At 41.6% G+C, this 26,019-nt stretch overlaps 1 protein-coding gene across 3 annotated transcripts in view; it reads left to right on the forward strand.

The window, feature by feature from the left end:
* Positions 1-26,019, forward strand: part of RHBDD1 (rhomboid domain containing 1) — a 132,783-nt gene that overhangs the window by 62,878 nt on the left and 43,886 nt on the right. For all 3 annotated transcript variants that reach the window (XM_043578007.1, XM_043578008.1, XM_043578006.1), the window contains 3 exons: positions 3,953-4,041; positions 7,159-7,215; positions 16,326-16,469. In XM_043578007.1, the coding sequence (XP_043433942.1) occupies positions 3,953-4,041; positions 7,159-7,215; positions 16,326-16,469 (290 nt within the window). The remainder of the gene's footprint in view (positions 1-3,952; positions 4,042-7,158; positions 7,216-16,325; positions 16,470-26,019) is intronic.

A 26,019-nucleotide genomic window follows, 5' to 3' on the forward strand; every position in this document is an offset into this window, starting at 1 on the left:
GATCTTTGTGAAACGCCCGAGACCGCAGACAAATATTTCTTCTCATCGTAGTCTGTTTGCGTGGTGCACAACCTGTGTGACTGGACATGGCAGCAATGCGCCTGGCCCCTGTGACTGTACCTTGCCATCAATCGGTGTTTGATTATAGCTGTTATGCTTTCTAAAGGGAGTCACTACTGAGCTATCAGAAGAAATAAAGCTTCTCAGTGACCAATTCTGGGATATAATAATAGGTTTGGTGTTGCTGTTTTGTTAATCGAGAGGGTGTTTTGTGTAATACATTGTGTAAGTATGCAGGATGGGGAGGGTGTTGTGTTTAATCATTTTCTCTCTGGATGAGATGTGATGTTAAAACAATTGTTAATTGGTGACCGTGCCTAACTTGTGTTTTCAGAATGCAATTGTAACGTATATCAGAAATGGGCATTTTATATGCAGTTTTAATTCCACTGCTCCATTCCTTCAGAAATTTGTTGAGTGCTAGTGTCAGGCTGTTTATTGCACTGGTAACATCACGGGTATTGGGTTGAAGAGGCTGGTCCTGTCCCTGAGAATTACTTTGAATTGGGATGGAAGGTGGCAGGCCATCACCAAATCCTCAGTCCCAGCCAAAGACCTAATCAGGCCCAGAAGAAGCCATGTTCCTAGGAGCCTGCCACGTGGAGCATCAGCCTGTGGGGGTGACTAAGAACGGAGTAGAGCACATACTTTGCGGACAGATGCTATGAAACCATGAGCTTCCTCGGACAACGCAGGCATCAAAACGTCTGTTTCATGTATATAGTTACGATCATAACGCGGTCTGCTTCTGAAGCTGTTAACTGTCTTCCGCCAAAGCCCAGGACCTCCTTGTGGCCCCGCAGCACCCCCAAGCGGCAGGGACGAAGTGCCCAGGTGCTAGGACTGGGCACCCTGCCTGCTGGGAAGGAGACACGTCTCCAGCCCCATTTCCTGCCCACGGATCCATTTCCTCTCTCAGGACACGGGTATCCCTTCGAGAGAGAGGGAGGCGGTCTGTCGGATGGTTACCGACGGCATGGAGAAGGGTAACTGCCTCTCAGAATGAGCCTAGGTTTCCTTTCCCGTGTGGCATGTCCCTTTTTTTGTGTGTTATGTTGCAAAATCCTCAGTTTTGATTGAGATGATCATCATCTCTTATTTTAAGAGATGAACACCCATATAGAGCTTAAATGGTAAGGACAGCTAGGGTTTTGAGATGGGACTTGTGTGAAAATGCGGAATGTCGGATGATGGTGCAATATGGTCTCTGGTCTGCCAGCTTTCCGTCCCCAGTTATTCGCAATTACATGAGGACAATTAGATTATAATTCAAACTTCTGCAAACTCATTTAGAGAGATAAGAAATTCATTTCACTGCATTGTACTCTAAATTGTAAATGAGGTTCAGGATTGATTGTTTAATAGGTTGGAGTTCTAAATTGAAATTTTCTCCCGTGTTATTTTGTATCTATATGATTCACCGTGAAGATTGGGTTAAAAAGTTAAAAAACGTTGATGCAATTTTCTTCTCTGTGAAATCGAGGTTACTATTTTTAAAAAATTGATTCTGGCCTCTCCTTTGTATCCCTCAAACTACCACTTTCTCTGCCATTCCTAGAACTATTTGAAGGGTTTTATGTAGCCTAAAAATAGAACAAAATAAGCACAATTTTATTTTTTTTTTGGAAAAGCTCAGAAAAAGCATAGCTCATGCTCTTCTTCCCCTAAAAATGGGAACCCAAGCGTCTGATCCTATGTTTTTATTATCAGGTTGCACATATTGTAGGTAAATCTATCTGATGAAGATAATAGCTCTCTTGAAGGGATGATTGTGGGGGTGGGGGGGGGGCGAGCGTGTATGTGCATGCATGCAGACACACACGCATTGTGACAGTGCGTGTGAACGTGGCAGGAGCTTTTTCGGGCAACGGTGGGAGTGAATTAGCTCCTGGAACAAACATCAGTGCCATCCTGCCTGTAGACGGCTTCCTCTGGTCTTTTCTCTGAAGCCTTCCATGGTCTCTTCTTTTCCTGGGACCTAACAAGTCTTCTCGCTAGCTCTAAGACAGTGGAAATGACTTGTGGCTGTTTTGCCTGTGATTTTCCAGGGCCTTTGCCCTCTTGGTTGCTGCTGAGGTAGGCAACGTGTGTTGGCTTTGAGTCTAGGTCTGCTGTAGGGGAGTAAACGTCAGCCCCTCAGCTTCATCACCGCCGTGGCTCAGGGGGTGCATTCTGAGTTGAAGATATAATGGGTTTAACTTGCCTCCTGGTGTCCTGGGACACTTGAAGCGTTCATTCAACCCACATCCCAGTGTCTTCCAGTGCCAGGCATGGCCCTTGGGGTGTGTCATACATATGTGGAAACAACAGAAATCACTGTGCTCTTGGAGTTTACATCTGGCTCCTTAATAACTTTCTGGAATGAAGGTCACTTCCCTAAGCTGTGGAAATATTCATACACTTGACCCTTTGTTTGTTTCTTTTTAGTTTCTAATATAGCATAAAAGATGAATAAGAAGACATCATTGGTGCCCTCAGAGAATTTGTGAGAGAGCGAGAGAGAGACAGAGACAGAGACATAGACAGAGAGAGAGACAGCCGGGCCAATGTGTAGTTAACACTTCCCTCCCCGGTAGGCCGAGTACATGCTATAGTAAAGGCAGAAGCAGCATTGCTGAGGGAAGACAGTGGAAGGAAGGAGGGACACGATTTTTACGAAAGGGGTGCCTGCCATTCAGTTCAACCTGTGGTCCCCTTTGAGCACGTGGGGGTCTGGTGGTGGGTGCAGTGATGGACTTAGTGGGCCATGAGAGTGGGGACAAGGGATGAGCGAGGCCGGGTGCTGGGATGCCTTGGCTGCGGGCTGGAGTGCTCTGGAAGCAGACGAGTCAGTGAGGTTCACCGGATGGCTGTGACATGGCTAACCCACCATTCTAGAACAGCTGATGGCAGAGTGTGGGATGCACTGAGAGCAAGAGCAGGGGTGGGGGTGTGGGGAGGGAGGGAGACAGTAGGTGACCTTTGTTTATTCTTTTACTCATTCAACAAAGACTTAGCTGCGGCTTGCTGAGTCACTTATAGTGATTGCCAGTCTCAGATGGTACTTTAAGAAGAATGGAACCAGGGGCACCTGGGTGGCTCAGTCGGTTGGGCGTCCGACTTCAACTCAGGTCGTGATCTCGCGGTTTGTGGGTTCGATCCCCACATGGGGCTCTGTGCTGACAGCTCACAGCCTGGAGCCTGCTTCAGATTCTGTGTCTCCCTCTCTCTCTGCCCCTCCCCTGCTCATGCTCTGTCTCTCTCTGTCTCAAAAATAAATAAAACATTTAAAATTAAGAAAAAAAAAGAACGGAACCAATTTAATGCCCTATCTCATATTTCAAGCTTGACGTTTACATTTTTTTCTCTTTGCTAAGGGCCTGAAAGGTACACATGAAGGCAACTTTAGGGGAAGGGGTGTGGACATCTCCGTTTCCTCTGCCGGGTTGCTCCTGCTCTTTGCCTCACTTGTCGGTGGTGTATAAAAATCCGCAATCGGCTGTGCTACACAGGGAGATATGGGGCCTCACAATGCCTGAATAATTTGAGATGTAATTCAGAGAAAACGGATTTCATTTATGTTTTGGGATAAGAGCCACAGAGAAAAACTGGAAGAAACAGATGGGTTTGTCTTGACAAAATGCTTCCACTGCTGTGAAGGAGCCAGCCCCCTTCTCTTGGTCAAGGAGGGGAAACTGCATCTTAAACATGTGGTGGTTATTATTCATTGTACTTTTTTTTAAAGTGGGAAGCGTTCTTTGGACAGAGTTAAATGCTGCTCAGCGTAAAGGACGTGAGGGGGGGCAAAGCCTGCAGACTGTGACTAATTGACATGCACCGGCCTAATGAGAAGACAGAATGTGTCTAATCAGCGGCAGAGCAAATACTCACAAAGGGTCTCCTTCTCTCCCAGGACTTCTTTCGCTGGGCATCTGGCCGGGATTCTCGTCGGACTAATGTACACTCTTGGGCCTCTGAAGAAAATCATGGAAATGTGTGCAGGTACAGAACAAAACACCCTTGGCCTGACAACAGGTTGGAAGTTCATCTTAATTTTAATGGAAACAGAAGCCACCCCAAGTTTCCCTGTGGTTCAGCTTAGGAATTCCCGAATAGGCTCTTTTTAAATTTTTTTTTTTAACGTTTATTTATTTTTGAGACAGAGACAGAGCATGAACGGGGGAGGGTCAGAGAGAGAGGGAGATACAGAATCCGAAGCAGGCCCCGGGCTCTGAGCCATCAGCACAGAGCCCGACGTGGGGCTCGAACTCATAGACCGTGAGATCATGACCTGAGCTGAAGTCGGACACTCAACCGACTGAGCCACCCAGGCGCCCCCCGAATAGGCTCTTTTTAAAACCAAGAGGCCAAACACCGGCTGCACATGTGCCCCACACTGCTCCAGAGAAGAGTCTGCAAACCCAAATTGTGAACCAGAAGCTTCCTTAGGGGACAAATTGTGGTATTTTTACCTGCAGCATTAAGGGAACTCACAGAAAACCATGATTTTCTTGAAAATGCAGAGAACTAAAATAGATTTTTTTAATTTAAAAAATGTTTTAACGTTTTTTATTTATTCTTGAGAGAGAGAGACAGAACACAAGCAGGGGAGGTGAGAGAGAGGGAGACACAGAACCTGAAAGCAGGCTCCAGGCTCTGAGCTGTCAGCACAGAGTCCGATGCGGGGCTTGAACTCATGAACCGTGAGACCATGACCTGAACTGAAGTTGAGTGCTTAATTGACTGAACCACCCAGGCACCCCTAAAATGGATTTAAAATAATGCATTCTTCCATTGTATTCTCCAAATTAATATATGTGCAAGGCAAAGTTAAAAAAGAAAAATCTGGACCGAAGTGCAGGCCAGTATTTGCAAGAATTCAGAATGACCCCTAGGTTCTTGGTGGGTGAGATGCATATTCATGCATGGCCAAATCAAGTGTGCTATGGCTTAAAGCGCGGCTTCTGCCTATAAAAGTTTGGGGTTTTTTTGTTGTTGTTGTTTTGTTTTTGTTTTTGTTTTTCTGGCTTTTTTTCCTGTCAAATTGATGTTCAATGAAAATACTTTATTTTATTTAGAATATATGAATTTTTTAGCCCTCTTAATTTAAAATGCTATACTGTGTTTGACTTATAGGAAAACTATTTTGCAGACACTTGTTTTATAGACCATATGAGTTCCAATATTTCATCTTTTATTCATAAGAAATCTTCTGAGACTATTTTACCTTTCCTTGAACCATAAATAATTTGTTTTCACACTTTGTGCCGATGACTGGTATTCTTGAGAACCATATAATATTCATGATATTAGAAAGCTTTCCAGGCACTGCACTGCCGTCTTTATTAGCGGGTTGTGTTCACTTTCAGATGATTTTTACAGGCTGTGTTGCATCTAAACGGATTCCCATTTCCCTACATTTGCTTATTACTGTGTTTCCAGTGTGTGTGCTTGGAGGAGACAGCAGGAACTGCATTTATTGAAAATGTCCAGTTTCATTATATTTTTGATACAACTTAATTATGGAAATCTAGTAATGAGCTTTGTTGCCCAAATGCGCCTTAGTACTGATAAGGGAAAAGGAATGTTTCTTGCAAGTTTAATGTTTCGTTTCATTTTTTTTTAAAGATTTTATTTTTAAGTAACTTCCACACCCAACTTGGGGCTCGAACTCATATGCCCAAGATCAGGAGTCACATGCCCTACCCACTGAGCCAGCCAGGTGCCCCATGTTTTGTCTCATTTTCTATGTGTATCTGAAGTTGAAGTGGTTTGTAAAGCTTTCTTGCAGAATTTAGGGAAGAGTTTTGATTTTAAAGAGGATTTTTCCCCACAATTACACCATTTCCACTCTTAGTTTTCCTTCTTGAAACTTTGCCTATGTTCTGGGCGACTATTTTTTTTACATCATGTTGTTTTCAAAGTAATACAATAGAAAATTAGATACTAAAAGTTGAAACAAACATTCAGTGCTATTTACAAATAGACTATAGTCTCTCTGCCTTTTTTCCGGTGAAGCCGGAGAAAGATCTAGGGTGACCTGAGAATTGAGGTGACCCAAGAGCCCTGTGGAAAATAGCCAAGTGCATCTGCCTGATAACTTCTGGAGAAGGAGCATCACACTGAAGTTGTGCCTGCCTGTTACTCCCCACACCGCCTCCCTTCAGTAGTGCTGAATTGACTGTCCTATTGCCCTGTTAGGGACAAGGAAGGGGAAAGGCCCTTTAGAATGGTAAGAACCATGGCTCCCCCAACAGTCGTCTGGCAGCAGGTTCTCTGGACACCAGACCATCTCCACTTGTACAGGAGCCTCTAAGCCCAGGCTTATTTTAGAGGTAGAGACCCTCTTAGGTCAACAGGAACCTCTAGAACCTCTAAGGAACCGTAGAGGGTTTCCCATATTCTGTTCCCGATAGGGCTAGGTCCAGACAGAAGGGAGTTTATTTTAACAGTTGGTTAGAAATCATTTGAAATGACCTTGGCTTTGTTAAAAAGAACCTCCGAATTGTTGGCAAGATCATCAGTTAAAGCCTTATGGCTGTTCTGTTCCATTGGTTGAGGTGGCTGTTTTTATGCCAGTACCTTTTTGGTTACTGTAACTTTGTGATGCAGATCGAAATGGGGAAGTGTGAGGATGGCTATTATCAAAAAGACAAGAGATAATACCCATTGGTGGAGGATGTGGAGAAAAGGAAGCCCTTTTGTGCTGTTGGTGAGAATGTAAACTGGTACAGCCAGTATGGAGGTTTCCTCAAAGAATTAAAAATAGAACACCTTATGATATAGCAATCCCACTTGTGAGTAGACATCCACTGTATTGTATACTTGAAATTTACTGACAGTAGATCTTATGTTCACACACACACACACACACACACACACACACAAAATGGTAACACACTATTGTGAGGTGATAGGTGTTAGTTAATTAACTTGATGGTAGCAGTCATGTCATATGTATGTGTATATTAAATCATCATGTTATATACCTTTTAAAAACTAATGTTGTACAACCCAAATACATGCAGTTTTTTTTATTTGTTAATCAGACCTCCGTAAAGCTGGGGTGGGGGAATCCTTATGGCTATAATTAAAATGTCTGTTTTCCTTCATATTTAGGCAATTTTCCCTCCCTTGTTCATTACCCAGGACAGCAGTACTACTTTAATAGTCCAGGTAAGCACTTTATTTCATCGAATACATTTTATTTTTTAAAATGACAGTGTTTGCCACCACAGAGCTGCCTTAAGGTGATACTGGCTTGTGCTGTTGTAGAGTAGCGTCTGCAGGTATGTACTGGAGCCGCCATCATGCCTGGAAGCTAGATGGAGCCAGAGCCCAGGGAGCATATTTGGGTGACTTGGTAAGGAAGGCTGGGGAAGGAGGTGACTCTGGCCTGAGAATATTGTGTGATTGGTATGAGGTCTGTCAGGCATGGGAAGGTTCATGCTAGATCCGGGTCTAGTACTGGATTCTCAGTCTACGAGTCCACACTGCCCACTGAGTGTTACAAGTTAGTTTCAGATCTACTCTTCTCCACGGTCCACCCCACCTGCACATTCAGGAGGAATCATGCCTACCCTAAGAGGCTAAGGTAGGCGTTCCTCTAATAGTTAATACCATGTGACTTAAAGAAGAGAATATATTTTTTCTAAATGGTTTACAAATATGTAGAAAGCACTTCCTCTTAAAGCACATGACCTGTTTCAGACTAAGGCCCTCGTGTGCCGTGCTGGGGAGGCCCCCCTGTAGTGCCTGGGGCCAGTTTCTGCAGACAGGTGTTAAAGAAACCATAGCTGTGGATGTCTAGGTGTCTTTTAGAGTCATTCCACTGGAGAACTGGGGTCGGCAGCCTTTTCTGTGAGGGGCCAGATAGCTAACGTTTTAGACTCCAAAAGCTTTGATGGTCACATGGTCTCTGTCACAACTTGTCCTTGTAGCATGAAAGCAGCCAGAGACAATTCATAAACAAATGAGTGAAACCTGACTTACAAAAATAGACAGTGGGCTGTATTTGGACCACATTTGTAGCTTTTTGACCTCTGACTTAAATAATATAGGTACAGAGAATTATATATATATTAACGTGTCTGTGTGTGAAGATATATATATATATATATATACACACACACACACACACACACACATATACATACATACATACATATCTCCAATTTTCCATATCTTACTGATCCTGCTAACCTCTAAGTTTTCTGTCAGTGCAGAGAAGGGGGTTAAAATCTCCCAAGTATGATTATAGAACTCTCTGGATCTCCCTTTAATTTGGTCAGTTTTTGCCTCATGTATTTTGTCTTTCACTGAATCTGGGAGGATTTCAGATATTAGTTATACAAATGTTTTTTCTCCAGTCGCTTTCTCCTCTCTTCCTGAGACTTTAATGACATGAAATCTAAACATTTTGATAGTGTTCCTCAAGCCCTTCAGGCTCCTTTTTTCCCCCCCCAAACTTCTTCCCTTCCCTTTGTGTTCTGCACCTTGGGTAATTTTTGCTGATTTATCTTCAAGTTCATGGTCTCTTTCCTCTGTACTCTCCATTCTGCTATTGAACCCACCCAGTGGCTTTTAACAATACCACATCTACTCTTTCCATTTGGTTCTCTTTTGTGGTTTCTATCTCTGCTGAAAACTATCTTTCCATTCATTTCATTCAAGAGTGTTCACTTTATCTCATGGATCATGGTCATTGGTCATTGGATCGTCTTTATAGTCTGTCTGGTAATTCCAATCTCTCAGTCTGCTCATGGGGCTGACATCTGTTGATTGTCTTTTAATCCTGAGCATTAGTCACTATCTTCCATTTTGTTTTAGTTTGGGATTTCCAGTAATTTTGACGGTGACTTTTTTGACTATTGTGAGATTCCAGATCCTGTGAACATCGTCTATAAAATATTGACATTTTTGTTTGTGCAGGCAGTCACTCTCTTCAGGTTTAGAACACAAATTCTGTCTCTCCTTCTGTGGGTGATTAGGTTCCAATGTCAATTCAGTTTTCAGATCTTCTACTGTGCTATTTGATCCATTCTCATGCATGTACCTCTCATGGGTTAATTTGATATTTGTGTGGCGGGTTATGTAGCAGTTCAGTTTTTAAAGCCTTTGCATTTTTTTAAAATTTTTAAATAAAAAAATATTTATTTCTTTATTTTGAGAGAGAGTGGAGAGAGTGCAGGAGAGGGGGAGGGGCAGAAGGGGGGAGAGAGAAAGAGAGAGAGAGAGAGAGAGACTTGAGCAGGTTCAAGGCTCAGCACAGAGCTCAGTATGGGCCACAATCTTACAACCCTGGGATCATGGCCTGACCCAAAATCAATAGTCGGATGCTTAACTGACTGAGCCACTAAGGTGCCCCTGCTTTTTTTTTGTTTTTAATCCCCCCTTGGGTCTGTTCATCACATACTTAGCTCAGAGATGGACCCAGGGCTTGTGCGAGTTACTTCACAAAAATAGGAGATTCCTTTTATGTAGATACGAATTTCCATCTTTTATCATTTCCCTTCTGCCTCAAGAATTCTCTTAAACATTTCCTTCTAGTTCAGATCTCTTGGTAATCCATTTTTCCAGCTTTTTTACTAAAGAACATCCCCCACCTTTTCTGATTTCCAGTCACACCAATGTTGGATCGCTTCATTTTGTCTTACAAAAATCTGAGACGCTGTGTAATTGGGTACGTGGGGACTTCAGTTTGGATGGTTTCTATTGCTGTGTGTTCAGATTCTTCCACAACGTAGAGTTTGCTGTCAATCCTGTCTAGTGAATTTTTCCACGCACATATTGTATTTTTCAGCTCTGGAAGTCCTATTTCGTTCTCTTCTCTGTCCTTCATGTCTTCTCTCATTATATTCATGTTTTTCTTTAAATCCCGAGCATAGCTATAATATTCATGTTCAAAGTCCCTGGCTCCTAATTGTGCCTCCTCTCTCTCTCTCTCCCCCTCATAAATAAATATATATGTAATATATATATATATATATAGCTGCTACAATACACACTGATTTTTCTCCTGGTTGTGGGTCACAATTTTTGTTTGGTAAGTTTTGATTGGATACTAGACATTGTGTATTTTGCGGTGTTGAATTTATCTTATTTCAGAGAAAACTAAACTTTGTTCTGACACAGAGTTAAGTTTCTTGATGATCAGCTTGATCCCTCTGGCACTTGTTTTTAAGTTCTTTAAGGTGAGTCTAAAATAACTCTTATTCTATGGCTAATTCTGTGCTACAACTGAGGTATCACTTTTCTGGGGTCTTTCCTGAATGGCCTTTGTTCAGCAAGGGCTCTCTGTTCTGGTTGGTTGGGAAAAAGAGATCTTCCAGCCCTGCCTGAGCTCTGAGAATTGGTCAACTTGTAGATCTTCATCATTCTTTCCTTGGTCTCATCATTCTTTCCTTGTCCACCCACACATGCCTGGCTTAATAATTCAGCCAAATCTCCAGAGGACCCATGCAGATTTCTGAAGGTTTTTCTGTACATTTAGTTTTATCCTTTGCTATACTCTGCCCTGCAAATGTCAGCTCATCACGAGGACCCTGCTGCACCTGCTCATGTCCCCTTTCCCTGTACCATAGTCCGGGAAGCACCTACAGGCTTATTTCCTTTCTCTCAAGGCTCAAAATCTTGTATTGCCTGTTATAGAATGTCTGTTGTATTTCAAAATGTCTATTTGTTTCATATATTTTCTCCAGTTTTCTACTTGAGTATGGTGGAAGGGCTAGTTCAGTTCCAGTTACTCCTTTCTAGCAGAGGTAGAAATCCATTTCAACAGTATTAGCGTGGTACATTCAGTGTGCAGCCTGAGAAGGAGGAGTAAGATTGCAGTTGGTGGAGGTTATTCAGAGGAAGTGGAGAATGGGTCTTGAATTAATAAGTAGAAGTTAAGCAAAACAATGGGAAGAAAGGGATTATCAGGCTTTTACTAAAGAGCCTGTTTGAGATTATCCAGAATGTGTCAGAGTGCCACTGGAGGATTTAATCAGTGGAGTGATACTATTGGAGTTATATTCAAGCTCTGTGTTTGATGTAGTTATAAAGGTTTGGATCATGATTATCAACCCTGGCTATACATATGAAGCACCTGAGGAGTTTTTATAGTATATCCAGGCCTTGAATTCATCCAAGACAAATTAAATCAGAATGAGGACAGATACAGGGAATTGGACTTTTTTTTTTTTTCTTAACTACCCAGGTGGTTTTAATGAAATCAAGAACAAAAATCATAGGCTTAGATGATTGGGTTTACATAGACTTGGGAACCATAGAAGTGAATACTGTTGCTGCCCCAAGAAAAGATTTCACTTCTGAGGCTTTTGCCTGTGCTAATTTGAATGCTTAAAATGTTACAACTGTGGTCTTGGTGCAGGAGAGGAACAGGTGTTGGGGAGTGCCAGCTCACCTCCCTCTGTCTGTGGACTCACCTAAAGATAAGTGCAATGAGTAGTTACTGACTAAGCTGATACATATACTCATTTGGAAGAGCATTGATTCCTTTCATCTGTTGGTTATGGAGACCAGCTTACACTGATTTAATTATAAGAGCTTTATTGGCCCATGTAACTCGGAGGAGGTGGGTTGGACAGGAAGACCCATTTTGGTCCTCTCTCCCATTGTGATTTCTCACTTCTGTTGACTTTATCCCCTCTACTTGGCAGACAACATGGCCCCTAACACTAGGCATCGGTAGAGGAAAAAAGGCCTTTCTCCTGGTTGATTTGTTAAATCCCCAAAAGTAACAGGAATGTTCCTCTGGACAAAGAGAATAATAAGAATATACTTGTGCACAGACATGTATGTCTTAAACTATTGTAGATTCCCTAGTCCTAAGGTCTTGTGTGACAGCTGGGAAATTGAAGTTTAGGAATGTTAAGTAATTTGACTAAAGTCATACAGCTAGTTGGTGATAAAACCAGGACCAAAAGTGCCACTCACCAATTCCTAGCCTCTGCTTTTTCTATCGTACAGGGATAGGAGGTGGACCAGACATTCTGCTGATTTATCCTAACGAAATAGGGCAGTTCCCCTTACTGTCTTCTCTTTCCTCTTTTTTTTTTTTTTTTTTTTTTGGCACTTATTAAAAAAAATAGTAAAAAGGGAAACCTGCTCCTTGCCTCCTTCATTTGGAAGAGGCATGCACAGAGCAGACACACAGACCAGAGAATTAAGGGCAAAAATAAAAGCCTCTTTTACCTTTCTCTCTTATCCCCTGTAAGATTACCATATTTATATTCCTTCCTCTGAAGTGACTGGATTTCTTCAAAAGCAGAGCTACATAAGGCCAGGTGGCCATGCTAATGGTCATCTAGGGAACTTGTATGAGAGCATGTGTATCTCTTACAAGTAATGATTTATTTTTAATATGGCCGTCCTTAGCTAGAAGAGTCTTTATAGGTCAAAGAACCTCATGAATGTTTAAAAAGCTGTTACCAATTTTTCTAATCTTGGTGGTGTTTCTTGATCTCTTTTGCCATGAAATCCTGGTATGTGTATAAGGAACAGATGGAGTAGTTAATAGAATAATGATAACCAGAATTTCTTTTACTACAGAGCCAAAGTATATAGCTACAAAAGAATATTAAACTGGTATTCATTGCAGGATATAATTTAAAGGTATTTATCTTAAGTGTTTGATTGTTGGGTTTTTCCAGCCATGTTTATTATGAAGATTTAAAAATATCTGATTGGGCCAGTGGAACAGCTGAAGAAAATTTTTTGTCCTAGGAGACCTGTTCTCATTATAATAGATATTGATGGGAGTTTTAGTCTTCTTGATGATTTATGACTGATGATAGAGAACCTTTAACCACACTAGTCTTTCTGACTTAACTTACTAAAGCTTTTCCTTTTTCACCCTATGTTTTGTCTGACAAGTACCAAATTAGATTTTATAATATTCAGATGTTTAGAGTTGTAGACTTTATTTCGTTCAGGCACTTCTGGGTTGTTTTTTAACTAAGAAATAACATGAAGAAAAATGTTTTTCTATGTCAAGAAAACATTGTCTCAAATTGTAGCAAATTTACGTGGTAATTGAAACTCTATAGATGTATGCAGTAATTCCGATATCTGTATAAATGGGTATTCAGTGCTTTGGGGTTATTTTGGGTGTTGAATTAGCTGAACATTTTCGAAGGTAGATAGGTAGAAATGCTGCTTAGACCTTCTATAACAGAATAACTTTCCACAGTGGTTTGAAAGTGGTAATGAGCCATATGGGAAAGTGCCCAATATGCTTCTTTCTGTTGCAGTAAAGTAGTTGGCACTCCCAGAGAATTGGGCAGTCTCTCTGTTCAGGGATTGCTAAAGCATGCCATGGTATTTAATGACTTATCCATAAGTATTCCCTTATGTTTTGGAAGTTGCCCCTGTCTTTGGTTCTACGTGAAGTAGACATACTGACTGTATTTTAACTGTTTGCCCTTATGTGGAAGGTTTTGTTGTTGCTGTTGTTTTGGTGAGAATTCAGGAAAGCAATATTTGTAACACTGCTGCAGTCTTTACTCTCAGGATATAAAACCTGCTAGTGGGTGTTCCCCAACATAGCAGTGGGAGCTCAGTTTTTTTCATAGGAAAGTTGAGTAGAGACCAGTTTGAGGAAGGTGTCCATATTTAAATTTGAATCCAGATCCCACTTCAGTCCTACACTATTGTGAGGATTCGGGCACTTTGCTCGTATCCTTTTCTGTTTTAAATGCCATAATGTTAGTATTCTGACATGGGAAACATGAGAGACAATGTGGAAGTTGGGCCATTGGAGGTATTTAGTAAATTTCCACTAATTTTTTTACTACTTTAGAAGCAAAGCTTGTCAGAATTAATTCCCAAAATCCTGAACATTTTTATTTAATGTTTACTTAAATCATTCATTTTGTGTGTGACTTTCCAGGACATGTAGTAAAACAGTACCAAGGTAGAAGAGTATTGTAATAATCAGTAAGAGTAGACAAGGACTCTGAATAGACTGCTTTCCAAAGAAGATATACAAATGACCAATAAACACATGAAAAGATGTTCAGTGTAATTAATCATCAGAACCATAATGAGATACCACTTAGACCTAGTAGGATGGCTATGATTACAAAGATAGAAAGAAGCATTGGTGAAGATTGGAAAAATCTGAGCCCATAAACATTGCTTTGTGTAAATTTAAGATGGCACAGCTTCTTTGGAGAACATTCTGGCATTTCCACATGGTTAAACATAGAAGTTCCGTATGACCCAGGAATCTCACTCTTGGGTATATACCCAAGAGAAATAACATGTCGGGGCACCTGGGTGGCTCAGTCGGTTGAACATCCGACTTCGGCTCAGCTTGTGATCTCACAAGCTTGTGATCTCACAGCTTGTGGGTTTGAGCCCCACATCGGGCTCTGTGCTGACGGCTTGCTCAGAGCCTGCAGCCTGCTTCAGATTCTGTGTCTCCTTCTCATTCTCTGCCCCCCCCCCCCCCGCTCATGCTCTCTCTTTCTCTGTCTCTCACAACTAAATGTTAAAAAAAAAAAAATGACAACATGTGTCCATTTAAAGACTTGCCCATGAATGTTATTCACAAGAGTCAAAAGGTGGAAATAAACCAAATGTCTATCAATTGATGAATGTGATATAATCATGCATGGAATATTATTTGGCCACAAAAAGGAATGAAGTACGGATTCATGCTACAACGTGGATGCACCTTGAAAGCATTATGCTAAATGAAATAAGCCAGACACAGATCACCACATATTACATGGTTCCATTTATATAATTGTCCAGAATAGTCATAGCTATAGAGACAGAAAGCAGATTAGTGGTTACTTAGGGCTGGGAGGGACAGGGGACGATAGCTAACGGGTGCAGGTTTCTTTTTTAGGGTGATGAAAATGTTCTAATATTGGTTGTGGTGATGGCACAACTCCATGAATACACTAAAAGCCATTGAGGTGTATACTTTAAATTGGTGAATTATATCGTATGTCAATTATATCCCCTTAAAGCTGCTATGAAAACATAATGAATAGACACATATACTTTGCATGACAAATATTTGTATAAATGTGTATCATTACATTAGATTATCAGCTGAAACTAGATCAGTGTGTTTTATTATCATTTCACTGTTTCTATGAAAATAAAGACTTTTTGAGTGCCTGAAAATTCCCATGGGAGATACTTAAACTGTTTCCCTTTTAATCTTGCATTTTATTTATAACCAACACAAAAGTAAATTTTCAAATAGCCTCAGGACCAATTATCAAATATTCTGAATATGAAATCTTAATTAACCAGATTCTGCCCCACAACGTTCCTCTTTTTTAGCTTGATTGTCAGGTTTTTTTCCCCCCGTAGTCTTACTAAACCAATAAGAAGCTTAAACTCAGGCATGTACTATGTTGGATGATATGGAGACATATGACACAGGACTTAAGGATACAGGGTAGGAATTTTCATCAACAACCAAAAGCACATTAATTAAACATTTAAAAACTCCCCTCCAAAGGTTATGATAATAGAAGAAGGGATAAACAGACTGTTATTAACTTCTCTCTTATTACACCAGAATTAGATTGGTAATCTTTAGAGGGAAAAAATTCTCTTCCAAACAAATTACATAAAAGTGGGCAGTTAAAGGAAATGTGAGGAATAAACTCAAATTAACTTAAGATTGATGGAAACCCCTTGCAGAAGTGAACTTTGCTCTGTCATTGACCTTTAGTAATGGGCTTTGTAAGTCTGATACTTAAAGCATCATTTAATGAGCAGGTTGTTTCTTCTCTCGTTTTACCCAGCAACCAATTTCTTGAAAGGACCATTGATAGAAGCCATGTTCTTTGACATACAATTATAATTACAGAGACACTGCCTTGTATATCTCACTGTAGTTATTAGTGTCCAAAGTATCATACCCAGCACAGAAATCCTGTGGTTTCTGCCTTAAGTGGTAGTCTGCCTCTCATTGTATGGAGCCACAGACAGAAAGGCTCTATCAGCTATCATTTCAGCCATTCCCTTGACTTTCATGAGCACTTCACAAAACATTCCCCAAGGATTGTGTAGCTCTGAACTGTAAGAATCCACTCCAGTTTCACGCTGGGCACCGTGGGTACAACAGTGATAAGACCTATGACTGCCCACCCCCACGGGGGCATTCTCCATTTGTCGTCTGGTTTTATTTTGGCAAGTATCACTGTACTCAGATTGATGACATAGGTCATTTTACTGTCTTTGCTTAATGAAATAGAGAGAGTGAAAAGAACAGTACATGGCAATGTTCTGTAACCTTTTCCTTGTGACTGTAGGCTACTCCAGATATCAGGATTATTACCCCCACGGCATGCCAGGTTACTCTGAAGAAGTACCCAGGGACTATGACGCATACACAGCAGGACTGAGTGAAGAGGAACAACTGGAGAGAGCGTTAAGAGCCAGCCTCTGGGACCGAGGTAGGAATTTGGCGCCCTTCTCTTTTTTTAAAGCTTGCATCACACGGTGCGACGGTCTGAAAAAGGACTATTTGTCACATATTAAACTTTAAATAGGTTATAAAAAGGATATGTAGATAAAAAAAATATGTGTAGATTGTCATTACAAAGAATGCGGTGTGATGCCCTATTCCCAGCAACCTAAGCTAATGAGGTGCCAGACTATGTATGTATTGTTAAAGCTGTTCTTTTTATAGGTTCACTGCACACAATGCTTTGGCATTAAAGTCAGGAAACTTAAAAAAAAATTTCATAGGTGCATGAAGGAAGGAGTTTGCCTTGGAATTCATACCTGTAAAGCAAGTATATACCACTGTATATCAAAATATTGCCCACAAACCTTCCCCCAAATCACACACTTAGGGTTCCACTCCTGACCTACTGAACCAGTCTCTCTGGGGACAAAGCCTAGGAATGTGTATTTTGAGCAGACTTTCCAGAAGATTCTTTTACAGACCAATATATGAAAAGCACTGTATTTATTTTTGCCATCTTTGTTGTGAGTTTGGCTTATTACTGTTGCTGTTGTTTTACTAGTGACGAAAAACCATCCATTCATTCATTCAATAAGCATTTATTAAGGTCTTGCTGTGTTTCATGGACTGTGTTAGGTACCACAGGGAATACAGAGAGGTAAAAGATGGACTCTCCCTCAACAAGCTCGCAATCTCAGGTAGAGGAGATGCCTGCTAGATGCCACAAGGAACAGGTAACCATCGTGTCAGGTGCTCAGGTGGGAGTGCTCAGCTCCGAGAGGCTCAGGCCAACTGGTAGAGGCAGGGGAAAGGGGGGAACTCTTCCTTAACCACGGCTACCAGACACTCCCAGAAGACTTGGACCTTCCAGGACGTGTGGAGTTTGCAGAGATGGAGGCAGGCCTTCCAGGCAGGAGTCAGTGTCCCGTAGACCGGGCAGCAAGGGCGTGGTCCATCAGCCCTCGCTTTTGAAGGGAGCATTAAGAAAAGACTGGGAAGAAGAGTGGGAAGCAAGGCTGTGGCCTGATCCCAGAGGTCCTAGAATTAAACAGGCCAAGTGGAAAATGGACCTGGAATGTGGTGTGAATGCCGGTAGAGTCCTGTGTGCCCAGGGACGTGATCAGAGCCGTGCTTTACGAATCTGTTGGCACCACAAAGAAGGACTGAGCACCTGTTGGGGGACCAGGCATTATGCTAGATGATAAGAATGCATCAGTTATGACAACTTGCCTTCTGACTGTAAAGAATACAGTCAGCAGCAGCAGTGAGCATGGAGGTTGAATGACAGCAGTGGTCCGAGCAAGAAATGAAAGCCTAAATGAGGAAGGCGGTGAGAGAAACGGAGAAGAAGAGATAAGTCTGTATTTCTTGGGTGAAGCGTATCAGAATTATGGTGTATAAGTCACCTATTACCATGTAACAGATCACCAAACACACACTCACGGACGCACACAGACACACACACACAACTAAAAACAATAAATATTTTTTCTTGCTCTAGAGCATATAGGTCAGCTGGCCAAGCTTAAGCGATCTTGGCTTGGCCTCTGTGCTAAGGTGTCTGCGGTGGGTCACCTGCAGCTGGTTGCCCCCGGATGAGCCCATTCATTCACCTGAGTGACCATCGTGTGAGGCGATGGTGGAGATGAGGCCGTGCACCCCTCCTCATCCAGCCGGCTGGCCCAGGCTCATCCACCAGGCCTCAGCCCAAGGGCTCTGAGAGAGTGAAAATGAGGCTTATGCTGGTGCATTGTCAATTCCATTGTACTTGTTGCTGAAACAAGTCGCCACCCAGACTCCTGGGATGCAGAAATAGAAGCCACCTCCTCATGGCAGGAGCTGCAAAGTCACGTTGCAAAGAGGACGGATAGAAGGAAAGGTAGAGAGTTAGGGCCGTTCTCATATCATTACATCGTGTCTACTCCAGGGATTACTAGTATCACAATCGCTAACAGCATGCCTCAGCCTTGGAGTCCTAATTTCTGGGGGTAGGGCCCCAGAGCCTCTATTAAAACAAGTTTTCATGATTTTATTCCTATGCACACAGGGGTTTAATCACTACTAGGCATGGCAGGAAATGTTATGGGACAAGTACAGTTGGAGCAAAGCTGTTGAGCCTGGGCTTCGTACTCAACTTCATTTAGGATACCCCGAGGGACAGTGCGAGGGCATTTTTTGAAGTGATGTAACTATTCTGTGTCTGGATTATTGTGGTAGATACACAACTCTGTATTTGTCAGAACTCACATACATGTACATCACAAAGTAAATTTGCCTGTAAGAAATTTTAAAAAGATAAATGAAAATTAGTAAGAAACCCAATGAAATAATGGGTCGTCCTGCAGAGACCATCAGCGACTACAAAAACCGTCACCTAAAAGGTTGTTGAGAGGACAATGAGGAAGTTATCACAATGCTGATAACGGGGGCAAATGTATCTTTGCAACAGAGAGATTTGGTGTCACCACCTCAATACACTGATCAAGCTTAGCGGTGTTATTAATGCGATGGCCTGTTGTGTGTCTCCTCTTAGGATGGAGTATGAGACACCCAGCATCATATTCTTCCTAAAAGTATTTAACTTGACTCTGAGCCTCTCAACATAAGTGTCAATATACAGGAAATACAGGAAATAGAGGAACAGGCTGAATAACACCATGGAGAAACAATTAGATGAAACATGGGATTTCTGCAATTCAATGAGACTGGTCTCCTGAGGGAAAAAAATAAAAAGCCATGTCAAAAAAAAAAAAAAAAGAAAAGAAAAAAACAGGGTGTTGTTTTGTATTAAGAGGAAATAACAAACATAACATGAGAACCTTAAAAAACTGACTGTAAAAACAGTTTTTGGGAAAATCGGAATTCTGTATTTGGACTAGAGATTAGATGTTAGGGAAGTAATCTGACTTTCTTGGATGTGACGATGGTATCGTGGGTAAGTAGCAGAAAGTCCCTTATTCTTGGGAGATACACACTGAAGTATTTAGAAGCAAAATATTGTGATGTCTGCACCCTACTTTGGAAGGTCAGCCGAAACAACCCTGTCCCATATGTCTCGCTCTCCCCTCCTCAAGTACCGCGTTCAGATAGATTTGGGAAACACTGCAAGGCTATAAAAATATAGCAAATTATATTCTCTTAAGGACCCAGAACAGTGTGATTCTAATTAATTCTGCAGTTGGGAAACCAGTTTATTACATGAGTGTTTTCTAAACTCCTTTGACCACAGAACTTTATTTTCAGTGAATGATTTCAAGAGCATATGGAACTAGTTCTAAGGAAACTAACCTAACGAGACTCCATGAAGTACATTTTACAGACCCAGGTGGCAGCAAAGGGATTAGCTTTACAAATTGTTTACATTAATTTCAGGTTGATTTTCTTTAAAACACTTTGTGATTATGAGACACCATGGGACACCTGGGTGGCTCAGTCAGTTGTGTCCAACTCTTCATTTCTTTCTCTCAGGTCACAGTCTCAAGGTTTGTGAGATCGAGGCCTGCATCGGGCTCCATGCTCACGGTTCAGAGCCTGCCCGGGATTCTCTCTCTGCCCCTCCCCTGCTCGTGCAATTGCTGTCTCTTCCTCTCTCTCTCTCTCTATCTCTTTCAAAATAAATAATAATAATAATAAGTAACCATAAAAAAAGAACAAAAAACCAAAGAGACATGGCTTTAAAAAATTTTTAATGTTTATTTATTTTTGAGAGAGAGACAGAATGTGAGTGGGGGAGAGGGACAGAGAGAGAGGGAGACACAGAATACGGAAGCAGGCTCCAGGCTCTGAGCTGTCAGCACAGAGCCTGATGCGGGGCCCTAACTCACGAACCGTGAGATCGTGACCTGAACCAAAGTCCGGACGCCCAACCAACTGAGCCACCCAGGCGCCCCCAAAGAGACACTGTTTTAAAGGCCTTAAAGGCCTTCTTTAGCCTTTTTTTCCCTATGCAAAAAATATTTGGTTTGTGTTCATTTTATAAAATTCTGACTGTAAAGTACATACTATTTTGTACCTTGTTTTCACTCAGTGTTTTGTTGTAATCATATTTTCATATCGCTAGATTTTTTTGAACATCCAGATCCTCCACATATTAGATTTATACCTAAGTATTTTTTTTTTGGAGGGGAAGGTAGGCTATTGTAAGTAGTAATTTAGAAAATTCTGTTGAGATTATTAATCTGTTTTTTCTTCTTACATTATTTTGATTTTCAAAGCTGAAGAAGGTTTACGTTTCCAGGATGAGGCTCACCTGGTTGTGACATTTTATGGTCCATCCTGGTGAAAATGCCATGTGCCCTTGAAACTGACGTGTATTCTTCTCTGGTTGGGTGGAATATTCTATAAACGTTAATTAGATTGACTTAGTCCAGCACCCCTGGGTGTTCCAATCCATTCTTATTCTCTACTTGTTCTGTTGCGTACTGCATTTCGAATTATATGAGTTACTATATCAACATATTATATTAAAACATTTATATTAGTACGTATATACTATATAATTCAGTATTACCGAATGCCTAGGGTTGCTGCGGTTACCTCCTGTACACCGAGCACTTCAGATTCCTCCAGGGTTACCTTGTTTCTGAGGGTGGGGGCTGATTTGCTGACGAGGTTTTCTCCATGTCTGCTTGACCTTCAATTTCAGCCTTTCCTCTGCGTGCGGCTCGGGCAGGCCCCCCATGTGCTCTCATGCCCCTCTCCCAGGCACGCACTGCTGCTGCTGCTTACTGTGTTTTATAGTCTCGGGTGGCGGGCAAGCGGGGTACGCTGTGACTAGGCCTTGATCTTAGGCAGTGGCTGTGTCCCTGTGATTAGAGTTGTGGCCTTCCCTGTGTTCCTGTCCCACCCCCAGGTCTAGAGGTCCCTTTTCATTTCCCACCCCCCTATCCTAAGCTGCAGTAGGTTTTTACCATTTCCCTTAGGGAAACCGCGGTTTTTGCCTTTCTCCCAGGCAATGACGGCTTTTGTTCCATGGGGATAGAGAAGAAGGATGTGAGCAGCCTTTTGTTTTACAGACTTTTCCTGCCCTGACTGCTCTTCTTTCTCCCAGGACTGAACCAGGAATGACAAAGGATCCTGTCTGTGGACTCACCTGTCCCTTGGGGGAGGCCCACAAGAGGTTCCGAGAAGAGCCTAGAAGTGGGCGCGAACTCTTGTATATCGTAGCCCCCAGTACACTTTGCGTTATATGTTCTGTGAACATAGTCTGTGTTCTCTGGCTAGCTCACACTAAGCCTTTAGCAATCCGTTCATGGTTTTGGCCGAGTTCTTCTGAGTGTCCATCAGAGTCCGTCCTAGGTGAGCAAGTGCTCAGGTACCTTCTCAGACTCTGTTTAGCTGCCTTACTGCCACAGCTCTCTGATGGGTTCAAGAAAAAGTTACTAACTTGCAGATTGGCCAGCATTTATGTTTATTGTAAGGAGAGGAGTGATGCTTTCCCTAGCTTTCTACACCCCAAAGGGAAGCTGGAAGCATTCCTAGTTCTTCACTGGAGTTTGAATCTATCATTCTTAGTACATTTGTTTGTTACCTTTTTGTGTTTGTGCGTTTGAATAAGATCTTTCCCTCATGAAGTAGGTAGAATCTATAGTCCTTTTCAAAAAAGCTGGATGCTTAATTTTTTCTCTTTGATTTCCAGTTTTCAAAGAAGTTGGTGTAATAGAGCAATACTGAGATTTGAAAGGGCCAACTAATAGAAATTCATTTGGTTGAATGCCAGTCCAGCAAGAAACATCCAGCGCCAATCAGTTTCAGACTGTTCTTTAGTTAAATTATATTGGAGGAGGAAATTAAAGAATCAAGGTAGCACCTCTTTAACTTCAGAATTTGCTGTTCGCATAGTCCTCAACAGGACCTGGCTGTACATGTCCTGAAGCTCGTGCCGGGAATAATAATCCCAAAGTAGCCTTTGCAGGAGAAATAGCGAAATCCCTATTATTTCAAGGAGCTTGCACATTTACTACTATCAACAGAAATCTTGTCTTGTTTTGTTGGCAGTCTCCGCTTTTATAAGCACGTCCAAGAGGCAGCTGATAGCACAATAATAGAAAAATTTTGGAAAAGAGCCATCTCTTTCTTTGAGTCAAAAGGCAGATGCCAAGTGGGAACATTAGCTCATTGCATTTTCTTCTCCCCCCTCCCCCACATCCTTCTATGTATAATTTGTGCCTTTTTTTTTTTTTTTTTTTTTTTTTATAGCCTGCCACCAAGTTCAGCTGGCGGCTGGGTGCAAAGCTGTGTCCTTTTCAACTTCTATCTGCCAGCCTGGAGCATGTGTACTGGTTAAAGCTGGAAATCCTTGCTGACATGTAGAGTAACTTGTGCTTCTTTTCTTAGACTCTTTCTGAAAGGCAAATGGCCCCAATCACACTCTGGCTCTCGTGAAAATCAGGCAGATCTGTCACCGCCCCCCCCCCCCGACACACACACACCATACAGTTGGGGTTGCTGGTTGGCCATATGTGAAACCATGGTGGGATATACTACAAAGGTCTTGGCTTCAGAATGAAACTGGTTGCTGCTTTGTCTCTGAGTTTCTCGATGTGAAATTGCCAGGGGAGCCATTTTGGAGAAAAAAATGTTGGGGTTCCAAATCAATATCTAGTGCTTTTGTGGTTAACAGATTATTTGACAATATCTTTGAATCTTGTTTGTAAGCATCATGTGTTCATAGGGACCGTTGAGACACATTTTAGGTAAAAAAAAAAAAAAAAAAAAAGACTTGTACAATTTTTCTTTCTTGCTGAAGCTACACCAAGATATATAAGAGCCCGTTTCTTTATTGTGCGGACATGTTTGCAGAAAACAGATGCATTATGTTCATTCTTTTTATCTCTTCTGGTGTGGTACAAAGCGAAAATGATGGGAAAACACCAGTGGCCTGCATTTCAGTCCTGGCATAGTAATTAACTAGCTTTACTTGAGGTGTGAATGACTGAATCTCCTCAGACCTCTGTTTTTATTTTTATTTTTTTACAATAAAGAGGTGAGTTGGGTCCCCTCTTCCTTTTCCATTATTCTGTGGTAATGGACTGAGTAGGAGGAGTACAGCTGGAGTTTCTGGGAAACTGTCAGGAATGTTGGTGTTTGACCCATGGGTGTCAGGGTTTAGGGATGACAAACTCACACAGCCATCCGTGGCAGACCTGAATCGATACATACGTGGCTTAGATGGTGGTGGCTCATTCAGTTGCATGGTTATATGATCCTTCCTTGGCCCAGTGCAGGCATAATGCGGTTGGCAGTTTTTAACATATGCAAATGTTCACGGCTGGCCTGCTTGGCTTGGCAGAGGCGTTACGGGCCAGGACAGAGATGTACAGCTAATTCTGTGTGACCACTTAACTTCTTTTTTTTTTTTTTTTTTTTTTTTTTTTAAGTAAATTGGCGTGTTTTCTCCTAGGACAAGTTTCTGTGTAATGAACAAGTACCATCTGCCAGATTGTCTAAAAGCAGTCTCGATGCAGAACGCTCCCTTTGGATCATGGTTCTTGCTTGCAGCTCTGTGTTGGGAGATACTCACTTCAGCGAGTGAAGTTTGACATTCGAGACTGTGTCTAGATGTCAAATTGTGCCCATAAAGAAACCTAAGCACGTGAGTTTTAAAATCTGTGAAACAACACGTGAATATCCCAGCCAGGAAGAAAAATCGTAACATGAGTGGGCACGAGTTCTGTTTCGTCCCTGGTGGGAAAGGAGCCGGCTTCTCTTGAAGTCCCAGAGTTTAAAATATTAACCATAGCCCGCGGTGACTGAAATAATAAAATAGAAATAAAGATACATGAAATTTAAACATATTTGGGATCTTGACAGTAATAGTTACATGTGTATTTATAATTTTTCCTCTGCCGCTACCCCCCACGATCACCGTTTATTAAAAGGCATTATTCAGATGCTAATGAGGAGATTTAACAATAAAAGTATAAACAGAATTGTAATGAATCAGTTCCACCCACCCATGTCCCCTCCATCCTCTCCCACACTTGGAGACCACTTCTGGGCCACCAGATCTTAACGGTGTCAGGAATATTACCCGGTACCCTCATCATGTTCCTCAGGGTCATTATTCATGCTGTTACTCAGCAAGTCTGTATTTGAGCCTCTTGTGTGTATTAGATCCACGAAAGCCATGTAGTAACTTTTGAGTTGGTCATTTTACTTACGCATCTGTGAAATTCTCCTCTTCAGCAAAACCATCATTCCCTAAGTTATGTAAGAATTCTGTAGACCACCAAATTTACTGATACAATGATTTGTATACTCAAGCTATGTATACAGTTTTTAATCTCAGAAGTTATGTGTATAGTCAGTGTCCCATAAAATCAGGTAATTGTAGAAAACTATTAATATAGACATTATTTCTATAAAGTGTATTAATTTGGAAAAGAGATATCAAATAGTGCTTTAAAATTACAGTGGATCTTAAATTCTTATTAATCAAAGCATGGAGAGTATGAGGAAATTTCTAATCCCACTTATTTATACTAAAATATAATATAAAACCATCTGTTTTTTTTTTTAGCTGAAGGCCCAGATTTTGTTTCATAGACTCATTAGCTGATGTTTTCAGTGAATTGGATTTTATTTTCTCTTTATTTGAGCCTTTTTGATTCCTCTTTAAGCATTGTAATTGCACATCACAGTGACTACATTTAACATTTTTCATGACTGTATCTTAATATTTCCTCTTCATCTTTGAGTTTAACTGACGCCAGTGATGAGTTTGGCATTCGTAAAGAGCCACCTTTGCTGAGCATATTAAGCATGTGGCTTTAGTTTAAATCTTGGGGGTTAAATCTTGGATATATTATTGTGATCCTTTGCTTAATTTATTTAGATTATTTTCAAAGTCAATGACGAAGAATTAGGACAAAGCAGTGCCATTTTCAAATGTAACAGTGATATGCTGGCATGGGCCTTAGGAGGCATCATATCTGACACCTGATTTTGCCCAATGAGGAAACAGTCTAAGAGAAGCCAAGAGACTTAATATCCCGTCACCATCTATATACATGTCTGTTAACTTGGCCTTGATTATTGTTGACAGTGTCCTGCCCTGGGGATGCAGGTGTGAAGTAGGTAGGTGGGAGGAACCGGGGAGTCAAGACCTCCCTGGAAGGTGCTAGATTGGAGCCACATTTCTAGAGCTCCCATGAGTCTGCCCTAAAGCTGAATCTCTGAGTGAGTTTTCACATCCTCCTTGTAGGCTTGACTACAGACAGACTTCTCAGCTTTTCTCTGTCACCAGGGGCAGAGTCCACCTGACTTTCGAGGGAAGGGAGACAGATGGTAAAGTGTGACAGACGGCTCTGATGTACGTGTGCTAACATCTGGTAAGATGTGTGCCGTGATTGCTGCGTGGTTCTGCTTCTGTTTCGCCATCAGAATGGTCAGCACTCAACTCCTTTTCTGGAAGTTCTACCTGAATTGCAGATGTCCTGAGCTGGACTGTGTTGAGGACCTAAGACAGTGATGATGGCTAACTGAGCTCATCTATAACAGTCTTGAGAATTTGGTTAACGTTTGTTGTTCTAGTT

The sequence above is a fragment of the Prionailurus bengalensis genome, chromosome C1 (assembly GCF_016509475.1).
Source record: "Prionailurus bengalensis isolate Pbe53 chromosome C1, Fcat_Pben_1.1_paternal_pri, whole genome shotgun sequence".
NCBI lineage: Eukaryota > Metazoa > Chordata > Mammalia > Carnivora > Felidae > Prionailurus > Prionailurus bengalensis.